The sequence below is a fragment of the Chiloscyllium plagiosum genome, unplaced genomic scaffold (genome assembly GCF_037043375.1).
Source record: "Chiloscyllium plagiosum isolate Xiang-an unplaced genomic scaffold, Cpla_swu_hap1 HiC_scaffold_5, whole genome shotgun sequence".
Lineage (NCBI taxonomy): Eukaryota > Metazoa > Chordata > Chondrichthyes > Orectolobiformes > Hemiscylliidae > Chiloscyllium > Chiloscyllium plagiosum.
This window is the reverse complement of record NW_028270143.1, coordinates 123,120,228-123,135,552: the sequence shown is the minus strand read 5'-3', so window position 1 is coordinate 123,135,552 and position 15,325 is coordinate 123,120,228. Positions and strand designations below refer to the sequence as shown.

Genomic DNA, 15,325 nt, shown 5'->3' with positions numbered 1-15,325 from the left:
TGAGGCTGGTGAGGGAGGAGGTTGGTGAGGGGTGAGAGTGGTGAGGGGGGAGATTGGTGAGGGGTGAGGGTGGTGAGGGGGGAGGGTGCCCGGCACACCCAGAGGTTAAGGCTGAAAGAACAGCTACCCCACCCCACCCAACCCCCACCCCCGCCCCCCTGCAAACACACACACACACGCACACAGATACACATGCACACACATTGACACACACACACTGACACACACACACCGACACACACATACTGACACACACACACACCGACGCACACACACTGACACACACACTGACGCACACACACTGACACACACACCAACGCACACACACCGACACACACACACTGACACACACACACTGACACACACACACAGACGCACACACACCGATGCACACACACCGACACACACATACTGACACACACACACCGACGCACACACACTGACACACACACTGTCGCACACAAACTGACACACACACTGACACACACACACTGATACACACACCGACGCACACACACTGACACACACACACCGACGCACACACACCGACACACACACACCGACACACAAACTGACACACAAACTGACACACACACTGACACACACACCGACGCACACACCGACACACACACCGACGCACACACACGGACACACACACACTGACACACACACACCGACACACACACACCGACACACTCATACCGACACACACACACAGATATCAACACACAGATGCACACACTCATGCACACACACACTCACACAGGCATACAGATGCACACGCACACACACACACTGACTCTCTCACACACAGACATACATAGATGCACACACTCACGCACACACACACACACACATACGTGAACACACATACAGTTTCACACAGACTCACAGACACACACACAGACTCACACACACACTCACAGACACAGTCTCATTCACATACTCACAGACACAGATGCTCACACACACACAAACAGATACACAGACACAGACACACACACCGACACACAATGACACACTAACAGTCACATACACACACGCACACACATACCGACACAGACAGACAAACAGACATTCACACACACACACTCACACAGACACACAGACACAAAGCTGAGGAAGAGAGAGAGAGAGCGAGAGAGAGAAGGATGTAGAAAGAGATAGACAGAGAGAGAGAGATAGAGGTAGAGAAAGAGACCAAGAAAGAAATAGAGAAGGAGACAGAGAGATAGATAGAGACAGAAAAGCAGGCAGACGCAGAGATATGAGGACGAACATTTCCCCGAAATATTGATTCCCCTGCTCCTCAGATGCTGCCTGACCTGCTGTGCTTTTCCAGCATCTGCAGTCCTCACTTTCTCCCAGTCAGAGAAATAGACAGAGAGAGAGAGACAGACAGACAGAGACACAGAGAGACTGACAGAGAGACAGACAGACAGAGACACAGAGACAGAGAGAGACAGACAAGACACAGACAGACAGAGAGATACACAGAGAGACAGAGAGAGGGACAGAAAGAGAGAGAGAAAGAGTACCAAAAGTTTACTAAAATAAAACAGAGAACGGCAGATGCTGGAAATCTGAAACCCAAAGAGAAATTGCTGGAGAAACTCAGCAGATCTGGTGGTATGGTGGAGAGAGAATGCAGAGTGAACCTTTTGAATCCCGTGACACTTCATCAGAATCGTTAGTAGCAGGGTAAAAGTGGTATTTATACTGTAGGCGATAGAGAATGTGAGTGTGTGAGAGAGTGAATGTGTATGAGTGAGAGAGTGAATGAGAGAGTGTCTGAGAGAGTGTGTGTATGTGTGTGTGTGTGTGTGAGAGAGAGAGAGAGTGAATGAGAGTGTGTCTGAGAGAGTGCGTATGAATGAGAAAGTGTGCATGTGTGTGTGAGAGAGTGTGTGTGAGAGCAAGAGAGAGGGAGCATGTGTATGAGTGAGAGAGTGAATGAGAAGGTGTGTGTGTGTCTGAGAGAGAGTGAGAGAGTTTACATGTGTGTCTGAGAGAATGTGTGTGTGTGTGAGGGACAGAGAGCGAGAGAGTGTGTGTATGAGTGAGAAGAGTGTCCGTGTGTGTGAGAGTGTCTGTGTGTGTTTGTGTGTGTGAGTGTGTGTGTATGACAGAGAGTGTGTGTATGAGTGAGAGTGTGTGAGTGAGAGTGTGTGTATGAGTGGGAGAAGTTTGTGTGTGTGAGAGATTGTGTGTGTGACAGAGAGTGTGTGTATTTGTATGAGAGAGTGTGTGTGTATGAGAGAGTGTATGTGTGTTTGTGTATGAGTGAGAGACAATGTGTGTGTCTGAGAGAGTGTGTGTATGTGAGAGAGAAAGTGTGTGCGTGTGTGTATGTGCATGTGAGAGAGAGTATGTGAGAGACAGTGTGTGTGCGCATGTGAGAGTGAAAGAGTGTGTGTGTGTGCAAGAGAATGTGTGTCTGAGAGCGTGTGTGTATGTGAGAGAGAAAGTGTGTGTGTGTGTGCAAGAGAGAGAGAAACTGTGTGTGAGAGAGAGATGTGTGTGCATGTGAGAGTGAGTGTGTGTGCAAGAGAATGTGTGTGTGTGACCGTGTGTGCATATGAGTGTGTGTGTGTATATAAGTGAGAGAATGTATGTGTATATGTGTGTGTGAGAGAGTGTTCGTGTGTCTCTAGGTGGGATCCTGCTGTGTACAAACTGTCAACCACATTTGGGATATCTAAACATTTGAAAATAATGTGGTTTTTTTGATAAAATAAAAGCGCTTGTTTGTGATACATTCAATTGACACTGGGTGGCAGCAGATGCCCATCTTCCCAAGTGCTGCCCAGTTACAGTCATACAGCACAGATACAGAAACAAAAACAGAAGTTGCTGAAAAAGCTCAGCAGGTCAGGCAGCACCTGTGGAGAGAAATCAGAGTTAATGTTTCAGGTCCGGTGCCCCTTCCCACAGGAACAGATCCTTTGGCCCAACCAGTCCATGCTGACCATAATTGCAAACTCAGCTAGTGTTTGGCCATCCAGATCGGCTGGGGAAAGGTTTTGTGTTTTCGGGGTTGGAAGGTAACGTTCTGGTTTCTGATTCGCAGGCACACCCACCATCTGTGTGACGATCTGGACGGTTCTGAGGCTTCACTTTGACGATTCGGGGTAGGTGCTGCAGCTTAAACACAGTGCCCTGCCCACCATGCCCCCACGGGTCTGTCCTGTCCCTTGGCACGCTGCAGTGTTCCAGGGGATCCCAGCACAAACAGAAGCAACAACATCTCACCTTCAGACCTTACAACCTTCTGGGCTCAAGACTGAGTTCAACACCTTCGGATTGGGAACCTACTCCCATTCCTTCCCATTCCTTTACCTTTCCTTGTTCCAGTCTCTCTCCCCTCTCCCCTCTCCCCTCCCCAGTGGGACTGTCTGTTGTTTCCAGTCTGAGAGTGAGACACACCATTGTTCTGCCCCCCCCCTCACATTCCCATCCCTGAATCTGAACTATCAACATCCTTTCTCGCCCAGCACTCTTTACCAACCACCCCCTCCCCAAACTACTGCAGGAATGCTGTCCCCTCCACACATCACATCAGCGCTGATGGAGAGCCATCGAGACTTGAACCGTTAGCTTGCTCTCTCTCCATGACCCGCTGCCTGACCCGCTGTGATCTCCAGCGTTGTTTGGAACTGGACGCTACTTCACCCAGGGAGGAGGAAGGAGAGATGGTACAACATAGCGTGGGGGGGTGGGGGGGGGGGCGTTACAGTTTATGGGGGGGGAGGGTGATACAATATGGGGGGGGGTGCAGTTTATGAGGGGTATCCAGACACCGATATTGTTGGGTCGTTGAGAGGATTCAGAACGAACTGAAGGGGTGGGGGGTGTACTGTGGGGCGCTGTTGGGGACAGAGATTGAAAATCAATCAGCTGAAAGAGGGGTTGTGCTGCACTGTCCCAGATTGGGGGGGGGGGGAGGGGAGGGTTCACTCGCTGAGTGCTGAGGGGTCGACCTGTCGAGACACACTGGGGTTGGTTTTAAATGTTGCAATTGTACCAGCCTCCACCAGTTCCTCTGGCAGCTCATTCCACACACGTACCATCCTCTGTGTGAAAACGTTGCCCCTCAGGTCCCTTTCATATCTTTCCCCCTCTCATCCTATGCCCTCTAGTCCTGGACACCCCCACCCTGGGGAAAAGATCTATTCAGAGACGTTCCCAATGACAGGCGGGTCCTGAACCAGGGATCACACAGTTTAAGGATACGGGCTAAGGCCATCTCAGACCGAGATGTCTTCACCCAGAGAGTGGGGAGACCGCGGGATTCTCTGCCACAGATTCTCTCCAAAACCTTGGATATTTTCAGGAAAGGGGTGGATATAAAGGGATCAAAGGGAAGAAAGCAGGGACAGGGAATTGAGTTGGATAGTCCGCCATGATCATAAATGGAATGGTGGGGCAGGATCGAAGGGCCGAATGGCCTACTCCTGTTCCTGTTTGTAAAAGCGAGTGGTTTCATTATCAGATGTACGGGGTGATGGGGGAGAATGAACACAGGAGCCGAAATGAGGCCATTCGGCCCATCGAGTCTGCTCTGCCATTCAATCCTGGCTGGTAGGAAGGTTTCTCAACCCCATTCTCCCACACTTCCACCCGCAACCCCCGATACTCTGGATGCTGTAGCGTGGTGTGAGATGCTCGCTTGGGCCAGTGATGGGCTGAATGGCCTCAGTTCTCTGTGATAATTCGATGGCTGGGTTTGGAGGAGGGTGTGGGGACGATTGAAAAGCTCAGGGGCACAGCCGCTCTGCGTAACATGTTCCTTTCCCCACTCTCTCTCTGTCTGCAGCTGCTGGGAAACAAATGAACACCGAGCCCTGTGGTGGGTGATTAAAGGCCCAGTCATCGCCTCCATCATGGTAAGAAGATGCTGCTGGTTTCCATTGTTACTGAGGGTCAGGACTCTCCCAGGAAAGGGTCTTGCTCTGGTCATCATTCCCAGCATGCAGTGAGAGAAAGCCCTGGGGCAATGACCTGGTGGGATATCACCAAACGATTGGTCTGGTGAAACTTGGCTAATGTTCTGGGGACCAGAATTCAAATCCTGACACGGCAGGTGGTGGTATTTGAATTCAATAAGAATCTAATGGTGACCGCGAATGAAATCGGAACAAAATTCGAGTTGTTGGAAAAACCCAGCTGGTTCACTTCAGGGAAGGAATCTGCCATCCTTACCTGGTCTGGCCTACATGTGACTCCAGACCCACGGCAGGGGGGCTGACTCTTAACTGCCCTCTGGGACGGGCCATAAATGAAGCCCACACATTTTTTTGTATGTATAAGTCAAAACGTCCGGTCGTATGAGTGGGAGAAGGCAGGAGTGGCTGTTCGGCCCCTCGACTCTGTCTGTCCCTCGTTCTCCTATCCGTCAGCGTGCAGGTGAAAGGTCACTGGGGGGGTGGGGAGGTCAGAGGCCGGATTCTGGGTCACAGACCTCTGTAGTCAGTCTGTGAACTGACTCCCTCTCTCCCTCCCTTGGGGGCAGCACGGTGGCTCAGTGGTTAGCACTGCTGCCTCACAGCGCCAGGGTCCCAGGTTCGATTCCAGCCTCAGGCGACTGACTGTGTGTAGTTTTGCACATTCTCCCCGTGTCTGCGTGGGTTTCCTCCGGGTGCTCCGGTTTCCTCCCACAGTCTAAAGATGTGCAGGTCAGGTGAATTGGCATTGCTAAATTCTCTAATAGTGTTCAGGTATGATTTGGATGTGCCAGTGTTGGACTGGGGTGTACAAAGTTAAAAAGGCACAAAACGCCAGGTTAAGGTCCAACAGGCTTAATTGAAAGCACTAGCTTTCGGAGCGCTTCTCCTTCATCAATTAAACCTGTTGGACTATAACCTGGTGTGGTGTGATTTTTAACCAGGTTAGATACATTAGTCAGGGGTAAATGGAGTGTAATTGGGGAATGGGTCTGGGTGGGATACCCTTTGAAGGGTCAGTGTGATGGGCCTGTCTCCATACTTTTGGGACTCTTATGATTCTCCCTGTTTTCTCTCTCTCTCTCTCTCCAGGTAAATTTTGTGCTGTTCATTGGAATCATATTTATTCTCGTGCAGAAGCTGCAATCCCCAGACATCGGAGGGAACGAGTCCAGCATTTACTTGTAAGTGTGACACATTTGACCCTGGATCTGTCCTCTCACCAGGTACCTGCTGTTGTACATGTAAGCAGACCTTCACTGGCTGTCTCTAGACGGAGCCGAGTTATCCCAGCTCCTCACTTGCTTACTCACGTAGGGGTTAGTCTGACAGTTTCCAAAGTTGCACAGTTTCAGCCTCGGAACGCTGTCTCTGCTTAACCACGTGCTACATTGACCGTGGGCGTGATGTGAAGTCTGAGTCTATGGCGTCTCTCCCGGTGCAGGTATCGCTTTATGCTGCCTCGGGACTGCCAGTACCTGCTCGCGCTAGCCGAGAGAAATCCGAAGAGATTCTCGCGTTTTGCGAAGAAAGGCGAGATTTTTCCCCGTGTCAATCGACATTTTGTTGCTTCACGCCGTTTCGGCTGACGGAAGGTTTCGCGGGAATGCTCTGCTTTCGGATAGCAGTGGGGGGGGACCAGTCCCAGTCCACAGCGGGAGACCGTTCGGCCCATCGCCAGGGTCTGCTGAGCCCACGTCCTCGGGCCCTGATTGTTCGCCCCCCCCCTCTGCTGACTTTAAACCACTGCATCACTGGCTGTCCCAGCCCCCAGAATCCAACCCCACGTCCCTGGGCAGGGGTCAGATAGTGTGAGACTTACCCCATCGCACACCCCCCCCCCCCCCCCCCCCACACACACACACACAAAACCCCTTACCCCGTCTCCACCTCGTGAACAGCGAGGGACGCGGGAGCGAGCTGATCGGAACAGCTGGATGTAGCCCCCACCCCGGGGTTCATCGGCATCCGAAATCCATCTGTGGTTCCAAGGTCCCACCTCCCTGTGCACCTCCTACCCCCCCCCCCCTACCCATACCCAGTCAGAGCCTGGCCTCCCCTAGCCCTATCCCCGGCTTCTCACACCCCCACCCCTCCCAACCCCAGTCAGTGTCCCAGGACTCAGCCATAGCTCCGTATCGGTCCATGGGTCCCCACCTCCTGGTCGTTATTCCTCAGTGCCCACCCCGGTCTGAAACAGCAAAGGTAGATGTTGTGCATCGTTGGGGGAGGGGGTGTGGGGGGCGGAGGGAGGGGGGGAGCGATTCCCATCATCGCAGCTTTCAGGAGAGTCGCAAGGGTCTCTCCCCCCCACCCCCGGAAAAAGTATGGGGGCTATGGGGGAGGTGAGGAGGGGGTGGGGGCTGGGTTAGGTCCAGAGGGGAGGGATTGGAGGCAGGTGCTGTGGCCCTGAGACATCGGCGTGGGGAGGTGGGGGTGGGGGTGGGGGTGGGGAGGTGGGGGTGGGGGTGGGGGTGGGGAGGGAGGTGACTCCCCCGCGGATGTTGGGATGGGATTTGATTGTGGGGGGGGGGGGAGCGTGAATCTGGCAGGAGGCAAACAACTTACGGGCAGGGCTTTGTGAAACTTGAAAGGGTTCACAAACGATTTACAAGGACGTTGCCAGGATTAGAGGGTTTGAGCTACAGGGAGGGGGAGAGAGAGAGAGAGAGAGAGATAAAAACAAACTGCAGATACTGGAATCCGAGGTAGACCGGCAAGAGGCTGGGAGAACACATCAAGCCAGGCAGCATCAGGAGGTGGAAACGTCAACGTTTCAGGTGTAATCCTTCTTCAGGACTGTGGGGAGAGGCTGATGAAGCTGGGGCTGTTTTCCCTGGAGTGTCGGAGGCTGAGGGGTGACCTTATAGAGGTTTACAAAATCATGAGGGGCATGGATAGGATAAATAGACAAAGTCTTTTCCCTGGGGTCGGGGAGTCCAGAACTAGAGGGCATAGGTTTAGGGTGAGAGGGGAAAGATATAAAAGGGACCTAAGGGGCAACTTTTTCACGCAGAGGGTGGTACGTATATGGAATGAGCTGCCAGAGGAAGTGGTGGAGGCTGGTACAATTGCAACATTTAAGGGGCATTTGGATGGGTACATGAATAGGAAGGGTTTGGAGGGATATGGGCCGGGTGCTGGCAGGTGGGACTAGATTGGGTTGGGATATCTGGTCGGCATGGACGGGTTGGACCGAAGGGTCTGTTTCCATGCTGTACATCTCTATGATTCTATGACCGTTCCCAGCAGCTGTCAGTAGTCAGGCTGGAAAAATACAGCGGGTCAGAGAGCATCCGATCGACCCTGGTCCCAGTGTCTGGTGGTGAGCGGGAGGGTGGGGTGGTGTGGGGGGGAAGGTGAGCAGGGATTGAGGGAGCCGGAGCAGGAGGCACGGAGGGATAGTGAAGGAGCTGTTATCCGCAGCTCCCCTGCTTGCTCAGGATGGGGGCGGGGGGGGAAGGGGGAGAGATGAGCAAGCATTTGCGAAGGTCAGTGCCCCGGGGGGTGACTGGGGGAATAATGCAGGATGACCCCTCACCCCGGCAGTGTGAAGGAATGTTTATTTTCACCGGTGATGGGTAGTAATTTGAGGAGAGAAGCCGCAGCGATTTGTATTGTGCCCAGTGGTGTGCGTGTGATTTCACTTCCCCGAATGGAAACCAAACCGTGGCTGAAGTTTTGGGACTGACCGGGAGAGCTCCGCGTTGGGCTAGCATCAACACGATGGGATGAACAGCCTCTCCTGTACCAGAAGTGTCTCTCCCTGCAGATGGGGCTGGGCCTCAGACAGCTCCTGTGAAACACCTTGGGGTGGTGTATATTACATTAGAGGTGTTAGGTAAATTCAGCAGGCTGTTGTTGTTGACTTTGCCATCTCGCGGGTTGACCAGGTGGGGTGAGGGTCGGGGGGACTCTCTTTGACTGCCAAAGGTCACCCAGCATACAATCAGAGAGCTGTTCGGTTATAAATCCCACCCACACCCCAGCCCCACCCACCCCACCCCTCACACCCCACCATGATCAGCTCACCCCAGGGTGTGGACTCACCGGTGCTCCATTAAGCAGCACTACCCGGTGCTAGCAGGGTGCAGGTTGGGCCGAAGGACCTCCGTCTCTCGCCATCACAATCCAAGGCAGCAGTCGTCCGAGATCAGGGCAGACAGGAGGGTGCTGGGCACCAGGCTGAGCGTGCGGTCGTGATGCCTCTTGCGGTCGAATGCCCTGCCAGCACTCAGGCCCTGATTGCACAGCGCGGCGGGATCCTCCTGAGCCACATGATGGACAGCCTCCTCTCTCGAGGACTGGTGGGGTAAGGGTCGTCCGTTTAAGATGAGAATTTTTCCCCTCCCTCGCCGGGTGAATTGTTTCTGGAATCTTCCGCCAAAGTGGAGGCTGGGTCCTTGGGTTTATTCAAATCTGATTGGTGGTTGACGCGGGAGTCGAAGATTCCTGGGGGTGGGGGCGAGGGGGTTGGCGTGTGCTGAGGAGCCGAGAATCTGGTACCCACGTCCTTCTGGGGAGTGATCCCCACTGCCTGAGGTGTTGGCGCTACCCAGTGAGGCAGGAGCAAGTCATCGAACTGAGTGTCCTGCGGCGACACCTTCTAGTCGATGTGGGAAATATTCCTGGTGGGGGTGAGGCCTGCGCGTTATTGTAGGGGGCCGGAGGCCTCCCGTCGACCGAGCCCCCAGCCACCAGTTCATGATCTTCGAACTACTGGGAGGGACGGCCAACAGTTGTAGTGAGTTGGCAAAATGAACAGTGAACATTACAGCAGAGGAACCAGGCCCTTCGGCCTACCGAGCCTGCGCCAGCACATTTTGGCGGCACGGTGGCTCAGTGGTTAGCACTGCTGCCTCACGGCGCCAGGGACCCGGGTTCGATTCCAGCCTCGGGTGGCTGTCTGTGTGGAGTTTGCACATTCTCCCCGTCTCCGCGTGGGTTTCCTCCAGGTGCTCCGGTTTCCTCTCACAACCTGAAGATGTGCAGGTCAGGTGAATTGGCCATGGGGAATTGTCCACAATGTTGGGTGCATTAGTCAGGGGGGATGGATCTGGGTAGGTTCCTCTTTGGAGGGCTGGTGTGGATTTGTTGGGCCGAAGGGCCTGTTTCCACACTGTAGGGATTCCATTCTATGATTTGTAGTAAAACAGCCTACCCTTGAAGGACCCGTACCCCTCCATTCCTTTCCTATTCTTTAAGATGGCTTCAAAACACTGAAGGATGTCCATTCAGCCCATCGACTGTCTCCCTGTGATGATGGTGAGTTCTGTGGTGTTGCCATCTTTCGTGTAGGCCCTCAGCCTGTCTTTGCTCCACTGAGAGTCACGGTGACCATGCCTCCTGTCTCCCCAGCTCACTGCCTTCAAAGGCCATTGCTCCTTCTTTAGGCCTCCGTTCCCATCTCGTCGCCTCGGTTCTCAGGACAGTGGCCCCCCTCTTCGCCTTCAGACCAGTGGGGCCCGGTTTCTCCCCCCTCTCCTGTGCCTGGACGCCTCAGACCCTGAGGTGAACACTCAGGGCTCCTTCCCAGCTTCTTGCCAGCCCTCAATTCCCCAGCAGCCATTCCCAGGAATCCTTCCTGAGGCTGGCTCCTCCCTCCAAGAGCCTGAGGCCTGGAAGTGGGCACGGTGCTCCCACTGGGGCCTAGCCAGTATAAGTTCAGGAGAACCTCCTTGCTTCTCTGTTGTCTGGATCTTTTGATGGAGCCAATCTCTCTCTCTCTCTCTCTCTCTCGCCCAATCAGATTGAGAGTGTGGCATCAAGAGGCAGGTTGGGATCTTCACATGCAGTTGGCAAGGTAATGGGAGGCCCAGAAGGCTGGCAAATTGTTGCAGGAGGTGTGCACTAACTGTTGCTGCCTGCCCTTCCCACCCCACCCCTGCACCCTGCCAATGGCAGTAAAGTTGGACTGCCCGCCACCTGCAGCCCATTTGAGCCAATTAGAGGCTGCCTTCCATCCTTCCATCCAATTAGAGGCTGCCTTCCATCCTTTGCTCCCATTCCTTGCCCTGGGTCGGGGTAAGTGGGGAAAGAGTGAGGACTGCAGATGCTGGAGACCAGAGTTGAGAGTGTGTTGCTGGAAAAGCACAGCAGGTCAGGCAGCATCCGAGGAGCAGGAGAGTCCACGTTTCGGGCAAAAGCCCTTCATCAGGAATGAGGTTTGTGGGCCGGGGGGGGCGGAACTAAATGGGAGGGGCGTGGGGCTGGGGGGGATGGTAACCGAGATTAGGTAGATGGAGGTGGGGAAGAAGGTGATAGGTCAGAGAGAAGGGTGGAGTGGATAAATGGGAAAGACGATGGACAGGTCAAGAGGGCTTTGCTGAGATGGAGGGCTGGAACTGGGATAACGTGGGGGGAGGGGAGATGAGGAAACTGGTGATGCCAAGGCAGAAGATGATACGAACCTCCTCCCGGTGTCTGGTGTTAAGGGTTTGGTGATGGAGGAAGCCCAGCACCTGCATGTCCCTGGGGGAGTGGGAGGGGGAGTTAAAGCATTCGACCACAGGGCGGCGGGGTTGGTTAGTGCGGGTGTTGTGGGGAGGTCAGGGATTGGAGGGAAGTGGAGAGATTCTGGATTAGTGGTGCTGGAAGGGCACAGAAGTGGAGAGACATCGCCCAAGGATCACTGGAAAATGGCGGAGCTCCGGGAGATGGTGTTGCACTCCCTGCCTCGTGTGCAGGGGGTCCAAGACCATCGCCATAGTAACAGCGCAACCCCCCTCCCCCCCACCCCGATCTTTGGGCCACGTTTGGTCTCAGCGCCGCCAACTCCCTCTTAATGGCTGCCGCCCGCAGCGGCTCTCTGATTGGACCAGCAGCTCAGGTCCATTTGGGACAATAGGGCCAGAGGTGTCCACTCAGCTGCCTGCTACCTGGGACACTCAGTGCTGGCAATGAGAGGAGAGAAAAGACACAGACAGACACACAGACACACACACAGACACATACACAGACACACATACACAGACAGACTCACAGACACACACACACACACACAGACACACACATGCAGACACACACACACTCAGACACACAGCCACACACAGACTCAGACACACAGACAGACAGACACACACACACACAGACACAGACACACAGACACACACATACAGACACACACACACACACACACAGACACACACAGACACACACAGACACACACACAGACACACTCACAGACACACACAGGCACACACACAGACACACACAGACAGACACACAGACACACACGCATTCACAGACACACATACTCACAGACACACACTCACAGACACACAGACACACACAGACACTCACAGACACACACACAGACAGACAGACACACACTCACAGACACACACACACACTCACAGACGCACACACACTCACCGACACAGATACACTCATACACACAGACAGACACAAACACACACATAAACATACACACATGCACACACACAAACACACATGCACACACACTTATACACACAAACACACACACTCATACACACACAGACACAGGGACACACACACAAACACACACACACAAACGCATACACTCATATACACACACATACATTCACCCACACATGCATTCACAGATATACAGACATACGCAGCCAGACACACACGCACTCACAGAGACACAGAGACACACACACACGCTCACTCACAGACACATGCACATACAGATACACACACAGACACACACATACACACACACACACATAAACACAGATATATAAATGGATGCACCACCATTACCATGCAAGGGTCTGAAAGGGAACAGGTTGAGTGTTGAAGACTGGAGAAAGCCCTTCCCTCCGGAATTCCGAGCCGCTGGAATTCACCTCAAGGCTCAGGGTGAGGTCGAGCTAAGACTAGTGTTAGTCTCATCTCTTTTTTCATTGGCTTTCCGGTGCGGTCTTTCTCACCTCCTGAGGCCATTGACTCCCTGCTGCAACCCTGAGAACATTCCGGAACTCTATCCAGGAGCCTTCCCGAGTCAAACAATAGGCAGTGCACCTGCACCAAGAGGGAAGGGAGAAGGGTCTGAGGGAGTGTGTGAGGGAGTGTCTTCAGGGAAGGAGGAAGTGGGGATTGAGGGGTAGGGTTGAGTGTGGCTGTGGGGTGGTGGTCTTGTGGGCATGGCGGTGGGGGGGGGGGGGGCGGGGGGTGAGCGGTTCGCTGTGTGGGAACCTGGAGAGAGGTTGACAGTATTTCCCATGTTTGTCTTGGCCTTCACACTGTTCACCCTGAGGGGGAAGACAAGGGACTAAGAAACAGGCAGAGGCCATTTGGCCCCTCGAGCCTGTTCCACCATTCAATGAGATCAGGGCTGATCTGCGGCCTAACTCCACACACCTGCCTTTGACCCATAACCCTTAATACCGCTGCGTTATAAAGCTTTGTCCATCCCAAATTTACCATAGAATCCCTTGTGGAATCCCACAGAGTGGAAGCAAGGCACTTGGCCCATTCCAGGAGAAAGTGAGGTCTGCAGATGCTGGAGATCAAAGTTGAAACTTTATTGCTGGAACAGCACAGCAGGTCAGGCAGCATCTAGGGAACAGGAGATTCGACGTTTCGGGCACATGCCTAGATGCTGCCTGACCTGCTGTGCTGTTCCAGCAATAAAGTTTCAACTTGGCCCATTCCAACCTTCCAACCACCATCCCACTCAGACCCACCCCTCTATTTCCCATGGCCAGCATGCACATTCCTGCACACAATGGGCAATTCAACATGGTCAATCCCCCCCTAACCTGCACATCTTTGGACTGTGGGAGGAAACCGGAGCACCCAGAGGAAGCCCACGCAGACACGGGGAGAATGTGCAAACTCCACACAGATAGTTGCCCAAGGCTGGAATCGAACCCGGGTCCCTGGCGCTGTGAGGCAGTGGTGCTAACCACTGAGCCACCGTGACGCCATTAATTTGAACTGAACAACTGCTCCGGCATCCACTGCAGTTTGTGGAAGGTAGAGATCTACACCTCTCCCACCCTTTGTGTGTCAAAGTGCTTCCTACCATCTCTCCTTATCGCTCTGGACCTAATTCTCAGACTATTCCTCCATGTTCTAGAATCCCCAACCAGTGTAAATAATTTATTTTTATCTACCCTGTCTTTCCCTGTTAATATCTTGAAGACTTCAATCAGATCACCCCTTACCCTTCTAAAATCTAGAAAGAAATTTGAGTAATCCCTCCTCATAACCCCAAAGTCCTGGTACCATTCTTGCAATCCTACGTTGTATTCCCTCCAAGGCCAATATACCCTTCCTGAGGTGTGGTGCTCAGATCTGCTCACAGTACTCCAAGTGAGGCCTAACCAGGGTTTTATATAACTGCAGGTAGGAGAAAATGTGGACTGCAGATGCTGAGGAGTCAGAGATGAAAAGTGTGGTGCTGGAAAAGCACAGCAGGTCAGGCAGCATCTGGGGAGCAGGGGAGTCGACGTTTCAGGCATAAGCCCTTCATCAGGAATTACTTACAATGAAGGGCTTATGCCCAAAATGTCAATTCTCCTGCTCCTCGGATGCTACCTGACCTGCTGTGCTTTTCCAGCACTGCATTTTTTGACTTTTGTATAATTGAATTGAATTGAATTTATTGTCCCGTGTACAGAGGCACAGCGAAAAGCTTTGCCTTGCGAGCAATACAGGCAGATCACAGAGTTAAGTCGCATAGATAGTAAATAATAGGTAAACAGCGGCAAAAACAGAAACACAGGTACAGGCGAATGTTAAGAATGTGAGTCCATTCAGTATTCTAGCAACAGTCGGGTAGAAACTGTTATGAAACCGGCTGGTGCGTGTGTTCAGGCTTCTGTACCTTCTCCCCGATGGTAGAGGTTGTAGAAAAACATTGCCAGGGTGGGATGGATCTTTAAGAATGCTGGCGGCCTTTCCTTGACAGTGGGCCTGGTAGATGGATTCTATAGATGGGAGGTTGGTCTTTGTGATTGTCCGGGCCGAGTTCACCACTCTCTGTAACAGTCTCCAATCTTGAATGGTACAGTTGCCGTACCAGGTAATGATACATCCAGACAGAATGCTCTCGATGGTGCAACTATAAAAGTTGGCAAGGGTATTCACCGTCGTGCCAAATTTCCTCAGCTGCCTGAGGAAGAAGAGACGTTGTTGGGCCTTTGTAACCAGTGCGTCCACATGAAGAATCCAAGAAAGCTTGTTGTGGGTGACCCCTCCCAGGAGCTTGACATTCTCCACTCATTCCACCTCTGTGCTGTTAATGTATAGGGGGGGCATGAGTAACATCCCGCCCAAAGTCAATAATGATAACTTCTGCATCCTTGTATTCCAGTCCTCTCGATATAAAGACCCACATTCCATCAGCTTTCTTGATTATTTTCTGCACCTGTTTGTGGCATCTTAAA

General features: G+C 52.9%; 1 protein-coding gene across 7 annotated transcripts in view; it reads left to right on the top strand.

The window, feature by feature from the left end:
• LOC122550332 (pituitary adenylate cyclase-activating polypeptide type I receptor-like) overlaps positions 1 to 15,325 on the top strand; it is a 293,382-nt gene that overhangs the window by 205,879 nt on the left and 72,178 nt on the right. For all 7 annotated transcript variants that reach the window (XM_087987625.1, XM_087987620.1, XM_087987624.1 and 4 more), the window contains 3 exons: positions 3,071 to 3,131; positions 4,817 to 4,886; positions 6,036 to 6,127. In XM_087987625.1, coding sequence (XP_087843751.1) covers positions 3,071 to 3,131; positions 4,817 to 4,886; positions 6,036 to 6,127 — 223 coding nt within the window. The remainder of the gene's footprint in view (positions 1 to 3,070; positions 3,132 to 4,816; positions 4,887 to 6,035; positions 6,128 to 15,325) is intronic.